The 17,321-nt window shown below is 44.0% G+C and overlaps 2 protein-coding genes across 3 annotated transcripts; one reads left to right on the top strand and one right to left on the bottom strand.

Annotated features, from left to right (window-relative positions):
* The first annotated feature begins 1,040 nt into the window (after positions 1-1,040).
* Positions 1,041-6,697, top strand: LOC120650587 (NAD-dependent malic enzyme 59 kDa isoform, mitochondrial-like). Of its 2 annotated transcripts, XM_039927758.1 has the most exons (18): positions 1,041-1,433; positions 1,566-1,684; positions 1,800-1,967; positions 2,298-2,426; positions 3,217-3,277; positions 3,458-3,561; positions 3,634-3,717; positions 3,786-3,892; positions 3,997-4,102; positions 4,206-4,319; positions 4,438-4,503; positions 5,210-5,282; positions 5,398-5,484; positions 5,571-5,625; positions 5,701-5,772; positions 5,964-6,026; positions 6,156-6,270; positions 6,366-6,697. In XM_039927758.1, exons 1-18 carry the CDS (start codon positions 1,187-1,189, stop codon positions 6,435-6,437), a joined length of 1,842 nt encoding a protein of 613 aa, XP_039783692.1. In that variant the 5' UTR covers positions 1,041-1,186; the 3' UTR covers positions 6,438-6,697. The 2 variants fall into 2 exon arrangements, 1 of the variants encoding a protein (XP_039783692.1); XR_005665713.1 differs by lacking the exons at positions 5,571-5,625; positions 6,366-6,697 and having other exon boundaries at positions 6,156-6,254.
* On the bottom strand, positions 6,662-9,934 carry LOC120650589 (tetraspanin-10-like). The gene is made up of 12 exons (XM_039927763.1): positions 9,619-9,934; positions 9,525-9,585; positions 8,826-8,938; positions 8,674-8,728; positions 8,493-8,548; positions 8,232-8,279; positions 7,930-7,978; positions 7,732-7,815; positions 7,563-7,630; positions 7,306-7,431; positions 7,146-7,221; positions 6,662-6,995 (listed from the first exon to the last, which is right to left on the bottom strand). Exons 2-12 carry the CDS (start codon positions 9,573-9,575, stop codon positions 6,852-6,854), a joined length of 870 nt encoding a protein of 289 aa, XP_039783697.1. The 5' UTR covers positions 9,576-9,585; positions 9,619-9,934; the 3' UTR covers positions 6,662-6,851.
* Positions 9,935-17,321: the final 7,387 nt, after the last annotated feature.

Genomic DNA, 17,321 nt, shown 5'->3' with positions numbered 1-17,321 from the left:
TTGATGCCCAAACCGACGCTGTTGACAAGAATTCCGTCCAGCTCCGTTCGTCGAGCATTGGTCGGCATCAAGCATCATCGACATCTACTTTCCATCGACCATTCGAACCGAAGAAAAGCTCCCCTAAAAGAAAACAACCCTGGAAAGGCTCCGCGGAGAAAACGGCGGCGGAACGCGCACCGCAGGCCCAGCAGATCTGATCGGATTCTTGGTGGGTCGAGCTGTGGCACCACCCAAGCGCACGTGGCTGGGCCGATTCGGGTAAGGCAAAGCCGCAAAGGCACCCGGGTCCCTCTGGTTCTCTAGCGCACGGCCGAGCTCGCGCACTTGTCGCCGCGCGCCCGGACCATCCGGCCGCCCCGGCTCCGATCCTCTTGGCGGCCGTTCGGGTGGCGGCGGCGGTGGCGCCATGGAAGTCGCAGGGCCACAGGGCACGTCTAGGTCTCCTGTCCCAACGAGAGGTGACGGGGAATACTGCTTTTGCTGCGGCGACAAGTATGCAAATCCATTTCGTCAAATTTGTACTGGCCGAGTGCAAAATTTTATACCGGTTGTCGCCCAAGGCCGAGCTGAATTCATTGTACTACCAGTATTGAGCTCGTCTGGAGCACAGGCTCACGTCGAAGAAGAGGTGGCGTCAGCGTCAGGTCTAAAATATTGGCTGTGTTTGTCTTGAACTCCCTGGTGTTTCTTACCTCTGATGCGGAAAGAAAGAAAAAAAATGGTTTGACAGTCTTAAAATAAGCAATGCGCCAAGCGAATCCACCTTTACGGCTCCGAATTCTCGCGCCGCGGAACTCGTCGCCGCGGCTGGCCCCCGACACCGCCGCCGCCTACACTAGTAGAGCCGCCAGCCGCGCGCCCCCGTCCCGCCTCCGCTCCTCCGCCCCCACCACTCACCTCCCTGCGCGGCGCGGGCCAGAGCCCTCGCGGCCTCCCCCAGGACCCAGGTCCCCCACCCACCCACCCCATCCCGTCCCGCGGCGACCGGGACCCCCACTCCTGTCGTGCCCTCACCGCGGGTACCCGCACCGCGCGGCGGCCCCCCTCGCCCCCCTCTTCAAAATCTCTCCCGCGTGCTCGGGCCTCGCCGACCACTCCGCTCCGCACCGCACCGCATTGGGTTTGGACTTTGGACCCCGGCCGAGCGGCGGGCGTGCCGGCTGATCTCTCGCGCGGCGCGGCGATGTGGCGTTCGGCGGCGCGGCGGTCGTCGCAGATACGGCGGCTCCTGTCGTCGTCCGCGCCCCCGGCGGGGCCCCTCGCCACCGTGCCGGCGCCCTGCATCGTGCAGAAGCGCGGGAACGACATCCTCAACGACCCGTGGTACAACAAGGACACGGCGTTCCCCTTGACGGAGCGCGACCGCCTCGGCCTCCGCGGCCTGCTCCCGCCGCGGGTCATGTCCTTCGAACAGCAGTACGAGCGGTTCAGTGAGTTCGCGCCCGCCCACCCACCCTTTGGCCTGGCCGTTTGCGCCCTTGCTTCCTCCTCCGTCGCTCTTTGATCACGGAATCCTCCTCCTCCTCCTCCGTTTCTAATACGCGTGCCTGCTTTGCTCGCAGTAAACTCGTACCGGTCGCTGGAGAAGAACACCCGGGGCGAGCCGGACTCCATCGTCGCGCTGGCCAAGTGGAGGATCCTCAACAGGCTGCACGACCGGAACGAGACACTGTACTTCAGGGTGAGCCCCCTCAGTGTTGCGGCATCGTGCCTGGGCGAAGAACTGATGCAGTGGTGATTTGCCGTGAATTTGGAGTGCTGATATGGTGATGCGTGATGTCCTCTGTTTTCGCCAGGTGCTGATCGACAACATCAAGGATTTTGCGCCGGTAATATACACTCCCACTGTCGGCTTGGTCTGTGAAAACTACAGTGGTCTCTTCAGACGGCCTCGTGGGATGTATTTCACCGCGAAGGATAAGGGGGAGATGATGTCGATGATTTACAACTGGCCACAAGAGAAGGCAATAGCTTAAACTGCTGTCTAAGTGCACTTTTAAAAAGTATTTTCATGTTTTTTCGATTAAAAAGATATGAAACTGAATCATAGCATTTGATTGATGCTAGCGGTTTTTCAGAGCTATACTGCATGTTAGTATGTCTTAATATGCCGTCAGCCAATGCTTAGAAGCAATCCCACATTAATTTGTATTCAACATGCTGTTATTTTCATGTTAAACTCTCGGTTGTGCTTAACGCCCTCTCTTTAGAGACCATATAAGCAATATTCAGCATTAATTCTTCCATTTCTGCCTGTATAACATGTCTCATGCAATTGGTTGACACTTTTTCAGGTTGACATGATAGTTGTGACTGATGGGAGTCGCATTCTAGGCTTAGGTGACCTTGGTGTTCAGGGGATAGGCATACCTATTGGTAAACTGGATCTTTATGTTGCAGCTGCTGGTATTAACCCACAAAAGGTAATGAACGCCCTACTACTGTCTTTTCAGGAGGAAAATGCATCATCTACAGATTACCTCATAGAATACCGCCAACTAGAACAAACCAATTATATTTAGGGAAAAGTCCACTTCAGACTTCACACCCTCGTACTATCACAAAAATCTGATTTTCATCCTTCGACTTCAAAACCGGTTAACGCAGACCATCCAACTGTCAAAACAGACAAATTTGACCCTTTGGGTGGTTTCAAAAGTGGTTTTTCATTTTGTGAAAATTAGAAATATTAAAGTTTAAACTAAAAAATTCACAAAATAATTTATTTTAAATAAAACAAAACAAAACAGGTACCAACATTTTTCTAAAAATGTAACCTATCTATTGGCACTCTTGTCAATTTATTTGGATCCAATTTTTTATGTTCCTACTATTTGTTTTCTTGTATTTATGCCTATTTTTAATAAATATTCAAATAGAGCAACAATAGATAGGTTACATTTTTATAAAATTTTGATACCAGTTTCATATTTTTCTGATTTAAAATGAATTAGTTTTGATTTTTTAGATCTTTTTAGAATTTTATTTTTTTGAAAATACAGAACCACCTTTGAAACCACCCAAAGGCCAAACTTGTCCGGTTTCAACAGCTGGATGGCCCTTGTATCTGGTTTTCTAGTTGAAGGTTGACAACCGGTCTTTTGTGATAGTTCGAGTGTGTAAACTGGATTTCCCTTATATTTAATAGCCTGCTCTTTATGTCATTCCTTTTTACTTATGTTCTTGCTCTCTGAAATACGTCAATACCTGCAGATTCTTCCAGTAATTCTTGATGTGGGGACAAATAATGAAAAACTTCTGGATGACAATCTATGTGCGTAAGATACATTAAACCCAATTTTGAAACATTTTCGTACTGACATGATTTTTACAACTTATTTATAACCTTCTCTTTAATTAAATGGAAACGTGAATGCTGTTTGTTTAGAAAAGATGTATTTAAATAAAATCTGTTGTCACATATGACATATCTTATTCAGTAGTATTTACTTAGATCTAGGACTGAGGCAACCCCGATTGGAAGGAGAAGAATACATGGCCGTTGTAGATGAATTCATGGAGGCTGTCCACGCACGGTGGCCTAAAGCAGTTGTGCAGGTATGAGTGCTTTAAGGTCATCCTCTACTTGCTAGTTCAATGTTGCTTGTTTCTGAAGTGATAAAATCACAGTTTGAAGACTTCCAAATGAAATGGGCCTTTGAGACTCTTCAGAGGTATCGGAACCGATTTTGCATGTTCAATGATGACGTTCAGGTAATTTGATTCCCATATCGTTAAATTTTATGTCTTATTGTTCGATGGGCTTATGCTATTTAAAATAGGGTACAGCCGGCGTTGCTCTAGCTGGCCTACTTGGTGCTGTTAGGGCACAAGGTCGACCTCTACATGATTTTACAAAGCAAAAGATAGTCGTCGCGGGAGCTGGAAGGTATTCGATATGTTTAACATACCTGTAGAATTTGCCATCTATTTTATGGCATGTTCGTTATCAAAAGCTTGGTTCGTCCATTCTAATTCCTCTTTAGAATCCAGTGCTGGGATAGGTGTGCTAAGCATGGCTAAACAGGAAATGTTGAGGATGCTTGGGAAAACTGGGGAAGGAGAAGGAAATAATCAATTCTGGGTTCTGGACAAAGATGTAAGTTAACTTTAGGCAAGCAATTTTTTATTAGCTGTCCATTATATTTGTTCAATCTAAAGGCTGTTTTTTTTATGTGCTCCTGTTGTGCTGACCCATGTAGGGCCTTATCACGAAAGATAGGAAGGATCTGGACCCTGCAGTGTCAAGTTTTGCCAGAGGCCATGGTCCGGACGAGATCCCAGATCTCCATGAGGGGGCTAGTCTTGTTGAAGTGGTATGATAATTTCATTCCAACTATTACATTGTCAGCTGCTGGAGCTTAGAGAATATTATGTTAGCGTATTTCGAATGCTTCTGTGCTTGGATTGATTCAGTTTGATACTGATCGTCAGGTCAGGAAAGTGAAGCCTCACGTGCTTTTAGGACTGTCTGGAGTTGGGGGCATATTTAACGAGGAGGTAAGCATAAGTATCAGAGAACCTACTTCTTTCAGGATTCTAATGCATTTTTCTCCTACCTTACCAATCCTGATTTAGCAGTCCTCAGTCTATGACGTTTCTGAATCTAGAAAATATTCCCAGTACTTTGATACGTAATATGTATTATTATGATGCCAGTGAATGACAATGACTGCATCAGTTACTGCCTTTTGGGTGAACATATGCTAAAAAAAAAAGATCCAGTTAATGTTATAGTTTATAAGATTCTAAGTTTAGACTGGTTGAAAATGATTCATGAGTGATCTCTTGGACAACGACAGTGTCAAGTATGTACCTTCCTTATATGGACAGATTGGCCTGACTAGTGAGCACTATCAATCATGGTGGCCAATATATCTGGACTCCGTTAACAATTCCACAGCAGCACAAAAGAAATTGTGGGTTAGCTGTTGCCAGCTGTTTAATTACATATTCTAGTCTAGCCATGTTTAATAATGTTGCTTGATCAAAGTGTTGGGCTGCATCACCACTCAAGAGAAGAGAAATACTGAATTTTTTTCTTATGAAATTTCACCATTCAGCACATTCCTAGTTAAATTGATCAACTGTACTTACTGACGAATTTTGAGCATCAAACTCCTTTGCGAACAAGATCATATTGGGAAAGTGCCAAATTATACTCCAAGGGTTCATATATTTGAGTGCTAACTCCATATGTCACCAGGTTCTCAAGGCTATGAAAGAATCTGATTCTCCACGCCCTGCAATTTTTGCAATGTCCAACCCAACTACTAAAGGTTTGTGCTCAGCCATCCACAGATAGTTTGAGAAGACCCAATGATAAAATGCTTTTCTTTTTAAAGGAACCCTAAGATGAAGTGCTAACTTTGGTCTTGTCTTTTTACATTACAGCTGAATGTACACCTGATGATGTATTCAAGCATGTTGGAGAGAATGCGATATTTGCTAGTGGAAGCCCATTCAGTAACGTTTCTTTAGGTAATTCCTGCCTACTCTCTTTCGCGTTGTTTTGTAGCATTAATTTCTAGTAGATGATCACTGGTGCTAAAGTATTGATTTAATAGGAAATGGTAAGACAGGCTATGCTAATCAAGCAAACAACATGTATCTATTTCCTGGGTATGATAAACTCTCACCACCTTGATTATTATTTGGTTTTTTTAGTTTTACTGATTGAAGTTCGATCATATTCAGGATTGGTTTAGGAGCTCTCCTTTCAGGTGCTCGGCATATTTCAGATGACATGCTTCAAGCAGGAGCTGAGTGGTAAGTCTTGGTTGATAAAACTATCTATGGTTGTCCGACCTGATTAGGTGCCCCTGCATTGTTCTGCTGAAGTTCCATTGGCATAAAACATCAACTACAGTGCTTTACCAAACGCCTAATCTGATTTGAATCATTCTTTTGTTTTCTTGTGAAAAAAATTACATAAACATCTGCTTATTTTCGCAATGCAGCCTCGCATCATATATCACAGATGATGAAATTCAAAAAGGAATCCTCTTCCCTGAAGTCTCCAGGTGAGCTTCACCAGCAACTGCACGCCGTTATCGGACACATCCATCCAATCATTTCTTCCTACTCATTGTTTTATGAACTCCCTATCCATTTTCAACTGATGGTTGACTGACATCCACCAAACGCTGCAGTATAAGGCACATCACCGCACGTGTCGGCGCAGCAGTTGTCCGTGCCGCCGTCGCTGAAGACCTGGCTGAGGGGTACCGCACTGTGGGTCCTAAGGAGCTTGGAAGCATGTCAGAGGTACTGTACTACGCAGAGATTAATTTTACATTCGTATAGTCCAAACTTCAAGCCTATGGCAGTGTCTGAACTAAAGTTTATCGTGTTGTTGACAGTCGCAAACGGTGGACTACGTCGCTCGGAATATGTGGTACCCTATTTACAGCCCCCTTGTGAACAACAAATAAATCGGCAAAATCTCACGGCTGCACCGAAGCAGATGTCCCTGACATTCCACCCGAAGGAATATACCAGACTTAGGCATTTGTTTTGGCTACTTGTTACAACTAAAGCATTGCTCAATTTTGAGATCCGTTGATCTTCATACTGCCACAGTAAGTGTATTTATCATGATTATTGTAATAAGCATCAGACACTGGAGCTTCTCTAGTTCTTTCCATCCAGAAAAAAATGTCACGAAATCAGAGGCAAAATGAATTTTTATCTCCGAGATGTTTGCAACCCATTTGCAACAGAGAATATCACCACACAGCAGATAATTTTCATCAAAGGAATTTGATGGAACAATTTTACAGGGGTGCTAAAGCTAGATCTTGCTTCCACATCGGATGGCCAAGCGCTTCACCTCGAAGTGTTTTATTTCACCTTCCACAAACCTTTTGCATTGCTACCTCCATCATTCCGCCGCAACAGCCCACAGAGTGTTTCTTTCCCCTTCCACTACCTTTTGCATTGCTACCTCCAGCGTTCCGCCGCGCGCAGCAGCCCACAAAGTACACGAACGACTAGCCACAATAACACAGATGAAAAATGAAATGAAAGGGAGATCAGCATGAGGGTGTTAAAAACATTCATCTTGTGGCATGTGAGGAGAGTGCTAGTCTGAAATTAGCCGTACTATCAGTGTTTGTGTCCAAATTGACATCAGGGCTTACCAGGATGATGAACAATATCACGTTGAAGATTGCGACCACACGCCACTCGGTCTTCATGTACTGTGCAACCCCAGCTCTAGAACCAAATGTTTGGCATTACCATTGTGTCAAAAAATGGTTTGATGGTTCAGAGCCAGGGAGTAGGTGCTAAGCAGCTTACTTGCAAGAATCACAGTCGTAGCACCTGACAGAGCGTACGTTCTTGTACAGTTTGCAGTCAATGTTGGTGCTCGCTGGATGATAGCTCAGATCGAAATAGGAGGCGTTCAGAGCTGGGTACCCACACCTGAAAATCAGAGAAATGTGGCGACCATGTTTAAGATTATAGTGAGCAGTTGCAGGTTACTTTCAAAGTTTCTCGAACAAAATTTTCGAAGTTTCAATATGAGTGAAAGGTTCAGGACTTCAGGTGCATACTCTGCTGGTGGGCGGCAGCAGCCAGATTCCATGGGAGTAAGTTCTGCAAGCTTGTATTGTTTCAGAGTCTGCATGAAGTTGAATTGTGCTGGCAAGATTACCGTAACAGAAATAGTAGCAAACGGAGCAACAACAACAATAAATCAGGTGAAGGAAAATGCCAAGTGACCTTGTATCTTTTTGACAGATTATTGCAGTCATCTGACTTGACAAGGCAACTTCTCAGGTGAGTCCATTTCTCCGTGTTATTGAGCTGGAGTTTGAAAAGAAAAAAAAATCAACAGAGTTATGTGCCAGCACAGAAGAATATTCAGATGTACTTGCATAGCAGGAAACATAATTTTTCCAACAAAGAAGCAGTACATGCCTGTTTGACAAACCAAGAGCTGTAATCTTGAAGACGGTACTCTTTATATCTGCACATAACATGAGAAATGCCTCAATTTATGTGGCGGCAAGTAGGTAAAGCAAACCAATTCTGACTTCATTCAGTAAGCTCAAAAAAAGTTAGCAAACAAGGTGGAATTCTTTGGATCATTCAGTACACGATTTATATGTTAACCCTCGTTATATTAAATTACTATAAGCGCAGTGTTCCTGTATTTCTTTGTACCATTCTCTGAAACAATACAAAGTTTGGAGAGTCCATGGGAGCTATTAGTCACATACCTAGCCCCAGGAACAACATGGCCAGTTCCTGTATTGGTTATGATAAACCTGCAGCAGTAAAAGACAAAGACACGGTTAACACGGCTACTTCTTTCATTTAGTCAATAGATAATTAACACTCAAACGGTACAGTACAATTCCAAAAATACCATCACGTAATCAATGTGCACACCAGCAACAAGCAAAAAGTATGCCATCATTGCCACCAAGTCACCAGCTAAATAAAGGCTGTGCAATCACAAACCAATCAGAGGAACTTACGCAAGCACCGTGAACACCATGATTGCCACCAAGACCACAAACAGCGTGATTAGGTACTAGGCGCCCACATGTCAAGGTAACAGATAACTCCAGAAGTACCCAAAAACAAGGAACCAAGGCAATTAGTTGCACTCATGTGACTGTGACTTTACTAATCCAATTCACGGGAAAGCAAGGATACTGTCCAAAGCAAGCAAGAAATGTTCTTCCAAGCACCAAGGAATCCGATGAGCGATCTGCAGCATAAATCGCCAGTGAGCCAGATTATATGTGGAGCATGATAATTCACCAAGGTAAATGCCACAGGATGCGGGGTGCAGATGAGATGCGCACATGAGAAAGATCACTCCTCCCAGAGCTATGACAGGGATGGTCAAGGACCGCCTGCACTCATCGTTGTGGGTGCTCATCCAGAACCCGAAACCCACCACCAGTAATGCCAGTATCTGTCCAATAAAAGCAATGCAAAAACACCATAGGGTTATTTATTAGTAATATTAGTAACCGATATTTCTTTCCTATGTTCATATGTAAACATGAACTGTGAAGTTAACAATTGCTAAAGATCAAACCCAATCAATGTCGGTATAAATGTGGAAGCATTGCAGCTTAACACAAAAAATGCAACGGGGCAGAACCACCAGGTGAAGGACGACGAACACAAAATTTCCACGAAAGTGCACGTTTCGGGAAAACAGGACAGATAAAGCTGAAAGCATAATGGTGGGGAAAGTGTACTTGAGCAATCAGCCACGATGGTGAGGCTAAAAACCACAATTCGCAATCGCAGGTGAAATGAAGTGCTGAAACAAACAAACTGCCGCTGAACCAGGAACGAATTCTGAAGCCTCGCCAACGGCACCAGTTCACTCCGAGCAGTGAAAAAAAAAATACTAAGGCAGCTAGAAAAAACGCAAACAGCTCAAAGATGGCGAGCAAATGCCTCCTCCGGTGCGAGGAAGGAAGGCGGGGGAGCATAGGAAGGGAGGTGAAGGAGGGAGCTGGGCGCCTGGGCCGAGCCGACCGACTGACCATGGTGAAGAAGTTGATCCACCTGATGACGAAAGCGCTGGCGCTGCCCATCCTCCCCCAGCAAGCCGGGACCGCCACGGGATTCCGCGCCGCGTCGCGGGACGGGATCTGGTGAAGCGGCGGCGAAGACGGCGACCCGGGCTCGAGAAAAGGGGAGGAGGGCAGGGCACTGGCAGAGTGGAGGCGGAGGATGGCGGCGCCCGGCGGTGGCAGTGGCTTGCGCGCAGTGCGAGCTTAAAGACAACGGTCGCAGCTAAGCCAGGCACGGGCGCTGGGCGCAGATCAGCAGCGGCTACCTGCTCGCGCAGTCGCGGTGGGGACACACGCAGGGAGTGGAGTCGATGACATGCGGGGCCCTCCGCGCGCGGGGCCGCGGTGTCGGTGGGAGAGGGAGTCAGCTCGGTTCGGCTGGCGGCGGCTGCGGATGGCAGAGGCTGGCTGGCAGCGGTGACCGGTGAGCACGGGTGCGCGGGCGTGGCGGCCTGGCCATGGTCCGGCCGGGCGGTGGGGCCAGAGGGAAAAGGAGACAGACAACGTCCGTTCGGGCCGGGGTTTGAACGTGGTACGTGTAGGGGGTGGCAAGAGGCCAAGGTTTTAGTGGCCTCTTTATGGTTTAACAAGGTTTTTAATTTTTTAATTCAAAATTATATAAGATTAGAGGCATGCTCTTTTAGGCTCTTTTAGGATTCGTCCCTTAGATTTTCTTGTTCAAAATATTGTGCTCTTTACCACCCCTAGGTACGCGTGCTACGGCTGCGCCGTGGCTTCTCTCCGTGCACTGCGGCCAGGCCGCGTGCCTGAGCCAGCACGATTCACGAGCCCGATCGCCGGTCGGGGTCACGGGTTAAAAAAGCCAACCGGAACCGGTCCGGTTACCGCGGTAACTGGTCTAACCGGTCCGGACCGGTTCCGGTTTGGAGCGGTTACAAACCGGCCCAAATTCAAATTTCAAATTTGAATTTCGAAAAAAGAAAAAATCCTAAAAAATTCTAAAAATACTTCAAGTTGCGACGAATCTAATGGTGTCAAAAAATTTCAAATATTCGTTCATTTGGTATACTTTGCGGGCATTTGAATTTAAACAAAAAAAGCGTACATACAAAAGTATACAAATACAATGTAAAATATGTTATACATTATATTAATGTAAAAGTAGTTCAAAAGAGGATTGGAGGTTCATTTAGGCTAAAAATATGTTATATAAAAATTTAAATTTTGAACTAAAGTCGGTTTTTTATTCAACGGACCGGTTTCCACTTAAACCGGACCGGTTTACCGATCAACCGGTCGGCTAACCGGTGGAAACCGATTGAACTGGCGTCTATAGTTTGAAAATTTGAATTTGACCGATTTTTACCGATTTCCGGTCAAATCGGTCCGGTTTACCGGAACTGGACCCCGGCGGTTTCAGGGGACCGGTAAAAAAAATCCCTGGTCACGAATCGACAAGCCGACGAGGTCCCCTAAAAAAAACGAGACGGCGAGGGGTTCTGCCTGTGCCTGGCGTTTCGGCGCGGCGGCCGGCGGCAACTCGGTTTGGGGGAACGTTGTTGAGGCAAGGCGCTAATCTGAAACGGAGAACGGTTTCTGCGAAGCCCAGAGTCATGAATAATTCCTCGACTCCTCTTTCATTATGCTGTTGTGGTCTGTTTAGTGAGAGCTCCACTTCTCTCAGGCCCTACATCACAGAGGCATTTGTCTCCACCATCTCGGATGATACTTACATATGCAACTAAAGAGGCCTTGTGCTTCTGGCACTCTGATTGATTCAAAATGTGAGCTATTTAAGTGGATCACTAATGTGATTGCATTGAGTTTACCGTTTCGTGCTTGTTCCATGCTAATTGATGATAATGCTGTTTACATTCGTCATGCATCTATTCAGTTGGTGTGCGACTTCTAAGGATGCTGCATCAGAGATGCTTGCTGACAAGTGGCAAGCGTAAAATCTTTTCAATTACTGAGATCTTCACAGAAAACAGATAACAAGTTAAATATGATGTGTTCGCGTGCTGTAGTGAGCTTGATCCTTTAGCTTCGTGATGCTAAAGCAAATGTATTTGTATGATTAACTCCCTATTAATGAGGATAACCATTTGAATCAATGAAATAACATTTCTATCTTGTTCTTTTTTTTTCTTGTGTAGGTTTTAAACTTTTTCATTATATGCTTGATTACTATATAAAATATGCTATCATTTGGTTGTTTGATTTGCATTACAAAATGTTTTCATAGTGTTAACTTGTAAATGTTGTTTTTTTGTACTTCTGAAATGCACCCTAGTGTTAGCACGGCACCCTTACTAATGAAATAAGAGTTACACAACAAGTTTGTCGCTTTTGCTGCATGCTTATTCTCCTGATGCCTTCCACTGTCAAAGGTGTTTGTTGTTCCTGTTGTTTTTGTGAGCTATTGCTAGTCACTATATAATATCAAGCTCACTATCATCAAAGGAAAGGTGGTGTTGGTGTTGTGTTATGTCTAACTAGCCAGTTGCAGGTCGCAACAACAAGCATGGCTGGGATGGATGTATATAAAAGTCCAGATGGCTAGGACGTCGTCACTACGGGCAACAGTACAATTACAGACTAGCAGCTACCAGCTAGAGAGCAAAATGAACTTAGTTATAGTGTTGGCTGTGAGTCTGCTCTATGTTTGGATGGACCAGCCAATAATTAAATGTATTTTCCTCACGTGGGAGGAGGGAAGACGTGTAAACTTAAAGAATATAAAATGTAATGTTAGCTTGACATAAAATATGATATTTCACATTTTGTGAACTTCAAGAAATATACATTATTTTCTAAATATACATTGTTTCTAGTAGTTTTATTTGTATTATCAAATTTTGCCGTAGCAAAAATGGAAATGTAAAAAGCGCAACATTAGCGAATTTTTCCGTAGTGTTAGCATGGACTAATGGTTGTAAAAAAATAGAAATGTAAAAGTGCAACATTAGCAAATAAGAAAAAAAACGTGGGAATACGTTTGAATCCCTTTATTCTAAACTATATGTGTCATTCTAGACGGGTGTATCTATGATTTTGGGTTAGTGAGGTCCAACTTTAACATAAAATTTTCATCATGATGAATATATTATATTATACTATACAAATATAAAACTCATCAAAGATGTATAGTAATTACAATTTCAAACATCTTAAAATTACTCACTCCGTTCCAAATTATAAGACATCCCAAGAATCCTGAAGAATCAAAGCAATCTCAAGTTTGACCAAGATTATAGAGACAAATATAAAAAATTATGATATTAAATTGATGTACTATGAAAATATAACTAATAAAAAAATCTAATGGTACTTAGTTTATATAATAAATGTTATTATTCTATTATATAAACTTGGTCAAACATAAAAATTTTGACTCTCCAAAATTGTTAAAATGTCTTATAATTTGGAACGGAGAGAGTAATAAAGAAGCCTGAAATCTGCATAGATACTATATTGTTAGATGAATAACTTTTATACGTTCACCTTGGCTCCAAAATTAGGGTAAGTCGGCCACCATGTTAGCTATGCCACTGATTTTAAACATAGATGCATAATGAATTTAAAATCTCCTTACGACGAAACTTGGTCGGAAACTCGAGCAGGGATTGGGCCACGTCACCTAAAATCCTAGGCCATTAGATCTTCCATCCATGGTGAAAACAAGGAGGGCAGACTAGCAGGGCTTTTGGCCTCTCTCGACGCTTCGCGTACGTCCGAACGTCCCTCACATCTCATCGTCTCAGGCCGTCGGGCAGCCGGCAGACGAGCTTGTTCTTCGTCACCGCCCCTCCCTCCAATCTCGGAGATTCTCGCATCCTTCCCTATCAGCAAAGCTCTCCGGTATGCCTCCGCCCCTGGGGCCTGAGCCACTTGCCGCTTCCTTTGATCCCTTCTCATACGGGCCTGCGCGTTGCGGCCCCGCAACTGGCCAACTGCAACTATACAGGGAGGCGCGGGGAGGAGCTCGATCTCCATGCTCCACTTCACCAGAATTGTAGCCTGTGGCACCCATCCTATCTCCCTCCCCTCTCCAAGCGTACGACGTTCCCCGATGACGACGGCAGCGAGTCTCCTTCCTCCTGTTCTTGTTGCTTCCTTGGATGCCTGCAGTACCACAGTACGACGAGCACGGCGCCTCGAATGTTTGGTACGCAATCGACCATCGCAGCCATGCACGCAACACAAGGCAAGCGAGCGCCTGCCGCACCGTGTGCATCCACATAGGCCGAGCCTCCCGCGCGACAGGGACCGTCCCTCGACGGTGAGCTCTTCTATAGCCAAGGTCACTGCCTTTTGGCCGGCGTCCACTCCTTAGGTTTGTTTGTTTGGTGGACGCTCTTGTTTGGTTTCTCGTTACTTACAACTCCATGACTGGCCAACGTGTTTGCTGAAATGCTTGAATGCTTCAGCTGTACGATAGCATTGGATATGCAAAATACTGACACTCATTTATTTGATACTGTTTGCACAATTAAATTCACCCCACACAGTAGAGTTACATGTGCGGCTTCAAAAAAAAAGAGAGTTACATGTGCTACGATGGTATGATTCTTGGCCGCTTTACTATCTGATACGCGCACCTCAATGTTCGCAGACCATAGAGTGTTAGCATATCATTTGTCTACCAAAATCAAAATTTTAGTGAGACCTCTTAAATCATAAATTGACTCATCATTTCCTCAACTTGATACTTGCCATAGAAGTGAATTAATTTCTTTGGTACAATATGTGACTAGAATGGACTCATAAATCCTCCAAGTATTGACTTATTTATGGCAATCCTGTGAACCAAATTTGCAGTTGCCTCAGGAGATTATAAATGTTTTTTTAACGAAAAAGCACATACTGTTCTCATTTCTATTAATAAAGAAGGGTACACGGACGAGAAACCAACAAAAAATTTCTCTAAAAGAGACCCAAAAAGATGAAACAAAAACTGTACAAAGGGCGGCTCAGGCCAGCCACTACACACCAACAAAACTCGCCAGGTATATGGCTCCCGCGATTCCCCATGCCTTGCTTCCTCCTTAATTTTGCCCAGCAGCGCTATAAATGTGATGTACAGGTTTTTTGATTTCATTTTAGTAATTTGCACATAGAGATTCAGTAACAGCTCCCACTGCAATTAGCCTGTGCCTCTATGTCTCACACTCTGATTATATTGGTGTTTCACACATGACCCGTGCTACTACCTGACTACCTGTCCATATCTATGGTGATCAGACTTTTGTGCCTTCAAAACAAATGATCAATTGAAGTGCTCTGCCTATGCTCAAGAACACTATATTTTTTTATCAAAATAAATACAAAATTATTGTGATTATATTAATGCTGAATTTTCTCCAGTTCACTTAAGTATGTCATGGTTCTGTACTGCATCCTTTTCATTGCAACACTATGCCAAAATTATAAAAATCAAATTGACAGTAATAACCTTAAGTTACTGGGAAGGCGCTGCGATTTGAATGGAACTTTTTTTGAAACACTAATTTGAGTGGTAATCATTTGTTGGAGATATAGGTATTTATTGAAGGAACATATCAGGTGCAAACCAATCTCTCCGTGTAAACTTCAATCTCAACCACTAAATCAACATTCAAGGAATATGAGGGGATTGTGCAATTTTACAATTAAACGTCCGCCCTTGGATTGGGTAATCACACTTTTGCAAATCCCCTTCCCCCTACCCCCCATGTTAATCTGGTGGTCCAGATTGAAGTTTGCATAGTTTGCACAGAGAGATTGGTTTGCACCTGATATGCTCCCTATGATACAACTTTAATTGCATACATCATCATCCTCAGGACAAAACAGTTGAAAAAAGTACATGACAAAATTCATCTGAAGCTTTTTCCAAAAATTAAGTGACATGCTGCAAATTTGTTATACATACATATTTATGAAATAATGACCTGAATTAAATATATTAGTAATTTTATTGGTCTGAGTTACTTCATCACTATGCTTGCAACATGACACTCGCTATCGATTTGGTCCCCAAGATTCACCTCGCATCGACAGCCTGAATCAGATGATGAGATCTCTTGCCAAATCTTCACGAATGATCGGAGAATAGATTTCAAATATACAAACGGAGCTTTGCCATATCGTCAATCATGATATGCATGTATACCTTTGACCTTTGTGTGTCCATCCTCCCCTAAGAGAAGCAGAGGCACTTGGCTGAACTGAATTTGGCTAAATCAAAGGGTGACCGCCGCCCTGATCATTCTCCCTCTGTTGGCTATCGCTGCAACATCTGGAGCTGCCAGAGCTAGCTAACATGCTTATATTCCGACTTGCTGACAGGTTGTTTCGGTGTCCATGTATGTACATGGGGTTCCATGATCTAAGCTAGCTCAAATTGTAAACCCAGTACAAACATCCACATTGGTATAATGGTATCAACACTGGTTAGTTCAAGGGTGGCGCAGCAACGCCGCACCCTGGTTTTCTAGTAGTATTGGAATGGAGAGACTGGGTATTGGAATAAGAAGACTTCCCCGTAGAAAAATTTGCTACAAAAGATTGGACTACAAAAGAAGTTTTAAACATTTGGATAACGACAAGTATAGCATCCTAAACTTAAAACTGCTATTGAACAACCCGCTTACGCTACCGAAACAATGAGCCAAGCAGTAGCGCATAGTTTGACTGAAAGGAAGAAAAGGTTTATGCTAGGGGTCAGATTTTCCACCCCACTTATGAGCAGAAAACATGACACGCTCTTTCAAGTCAAAAGGCAAACAACATCCTCTGAAAAAGATTACAAGTCATCAAAGAATAGCCAATGCAGCAAGGCGCCCATTGCCATATAGCCTGGAATACAGGCAATCGAACGTACAGAGTAGATAGCACCTCTACAAGAAGCCCCGCAACAAGTAGAGAACAAATGTTTCATCAAAAAAAAGAAAAAGAAACAAGTAGAGAACAAATGGTGGCTCTATCCTGCAACAACATATGTTGCTGTATCCAAATCATCAACGACAAGCTAAATAATCAATTTGGGATGGTGCTGCCGGCCCAACCTATCGGAAGCACCCAAAGCCAGAAAAGAAGCAAAGAAACATATTTCGTAACTAGAACCCTTTTCTAAATGGTGCAAGTATCGACCCTTTGATAAACCCTTCCCCCATCCAATTCCTCTCCAATATCCATAGGGAATGGATTAACTGAACAAGCACTAAAAGAAAATGTTCTAGCTTCTCCTATCCTAAAGGACCTAAACACCCGAACAAATAACACACGAGAGCAGAGGATGGATGAGCATATAATCAGGCCAGGCACATAGATATGGTTTCAATAGACCAGGACTTAAGCAGGTAAAGTCATGTCTCGCAACCACATGAGATTCAGAAACAAGCATAAATAGGCTACGATAAATTTAAGGACAAAGTCAAGTCATAAGCACTGATGGCCGCAGGGTTTCAGTGCCCCGAACCATGCTTTGGCACTTGAAACATAATCCCCAACAAGTAAGCAGCCTCGCCAAAAGAATACAGATGGCACCAGATACAGTAGAAGAAGATGCACAACCCTTGGCTTGGTACCTTTCAGCATGCCCCCCCCCCCCCCCCCCCCCCCCCCCGACTTCAATTCATCCTCACTGCTAAATAAAAGAATGTATAAGTTAAACCAGCTATGGTTGTGCTAGAAATGCTATTTTGGCTAGTGTAACAGAAAATCAAGACAAACAGTTAATAATGAACAAATTCAGTAAGTAGCTAGGAACATTTCACATGGTAGCTAGTGTGTATGAGAACAATAAAGACAAGAAAAATAATG

Source organism: Panicum virgatum, chromosome 9K (genome assembly GCF_016808335.1).
Source record: "Panicum virgatum strain AP13 chromosome 9K, P.virgatum_v5, whole genome shotgun sequence".
In the NCBI taxonomy this organism is placed as follows: domain Eukaryota; kingdom Viridiplantae; phylum Streptophyta; class Magnoliopsida; order Poales; family Poaceae; genus Panicum; species Panicum virgatum.
The sequence above is the reverse complement of the archived record's forward strand: the minus strand, read 5'-3'. Positions and strand labels throughout refer to the sequence as shown.

Bases quoted from the DNA above. Each gene is read 5' to 3' on its own strand.
- LOC120650589 (XM_039927763.1), bottom strand. From the start codon at position 9,575: ATGGGCAGCGCCAGCGCTTTCGTCATCAGGTGGATCAACTTCTTCACC. The intron at 8,280-8,492 runs GTAAGTTCCTCT...TTACTGCTGCAG, and splicing joins ATGGTGTTCACGGTGCTTGC to GTTTATCATAACCAATACAG. The intron at 7,631-7,731 runs GTCACTTGGCAT...AACTTCATGCAG, and splicing joins ATCTGTCAAAAAGATACAAG to ACTCTGAAACAATACAAGCT.
- LOC120650587 (XM_039927758.1), top strand. From the start codon at position 1,187: ATGTGGCGTTCGGCGGCGCGGCGGTCGTCGCAGATACGGCGGCTCCTG. The intron at 1,968-2,297 runs GCAATAGCTTAA...ACACTTTTTCAG, and splicing joins ACAACTGGCCACAAGAGAAG to GTTGACATGATAGTTGTGAC. The intron at 4,103-4,205 runs GTAAGTTAACTT...TGACCCATGTAG, and splicing joins TCTGGGTTCTGGACAAAGAT to GGCCTTATCACGAAAGATAG.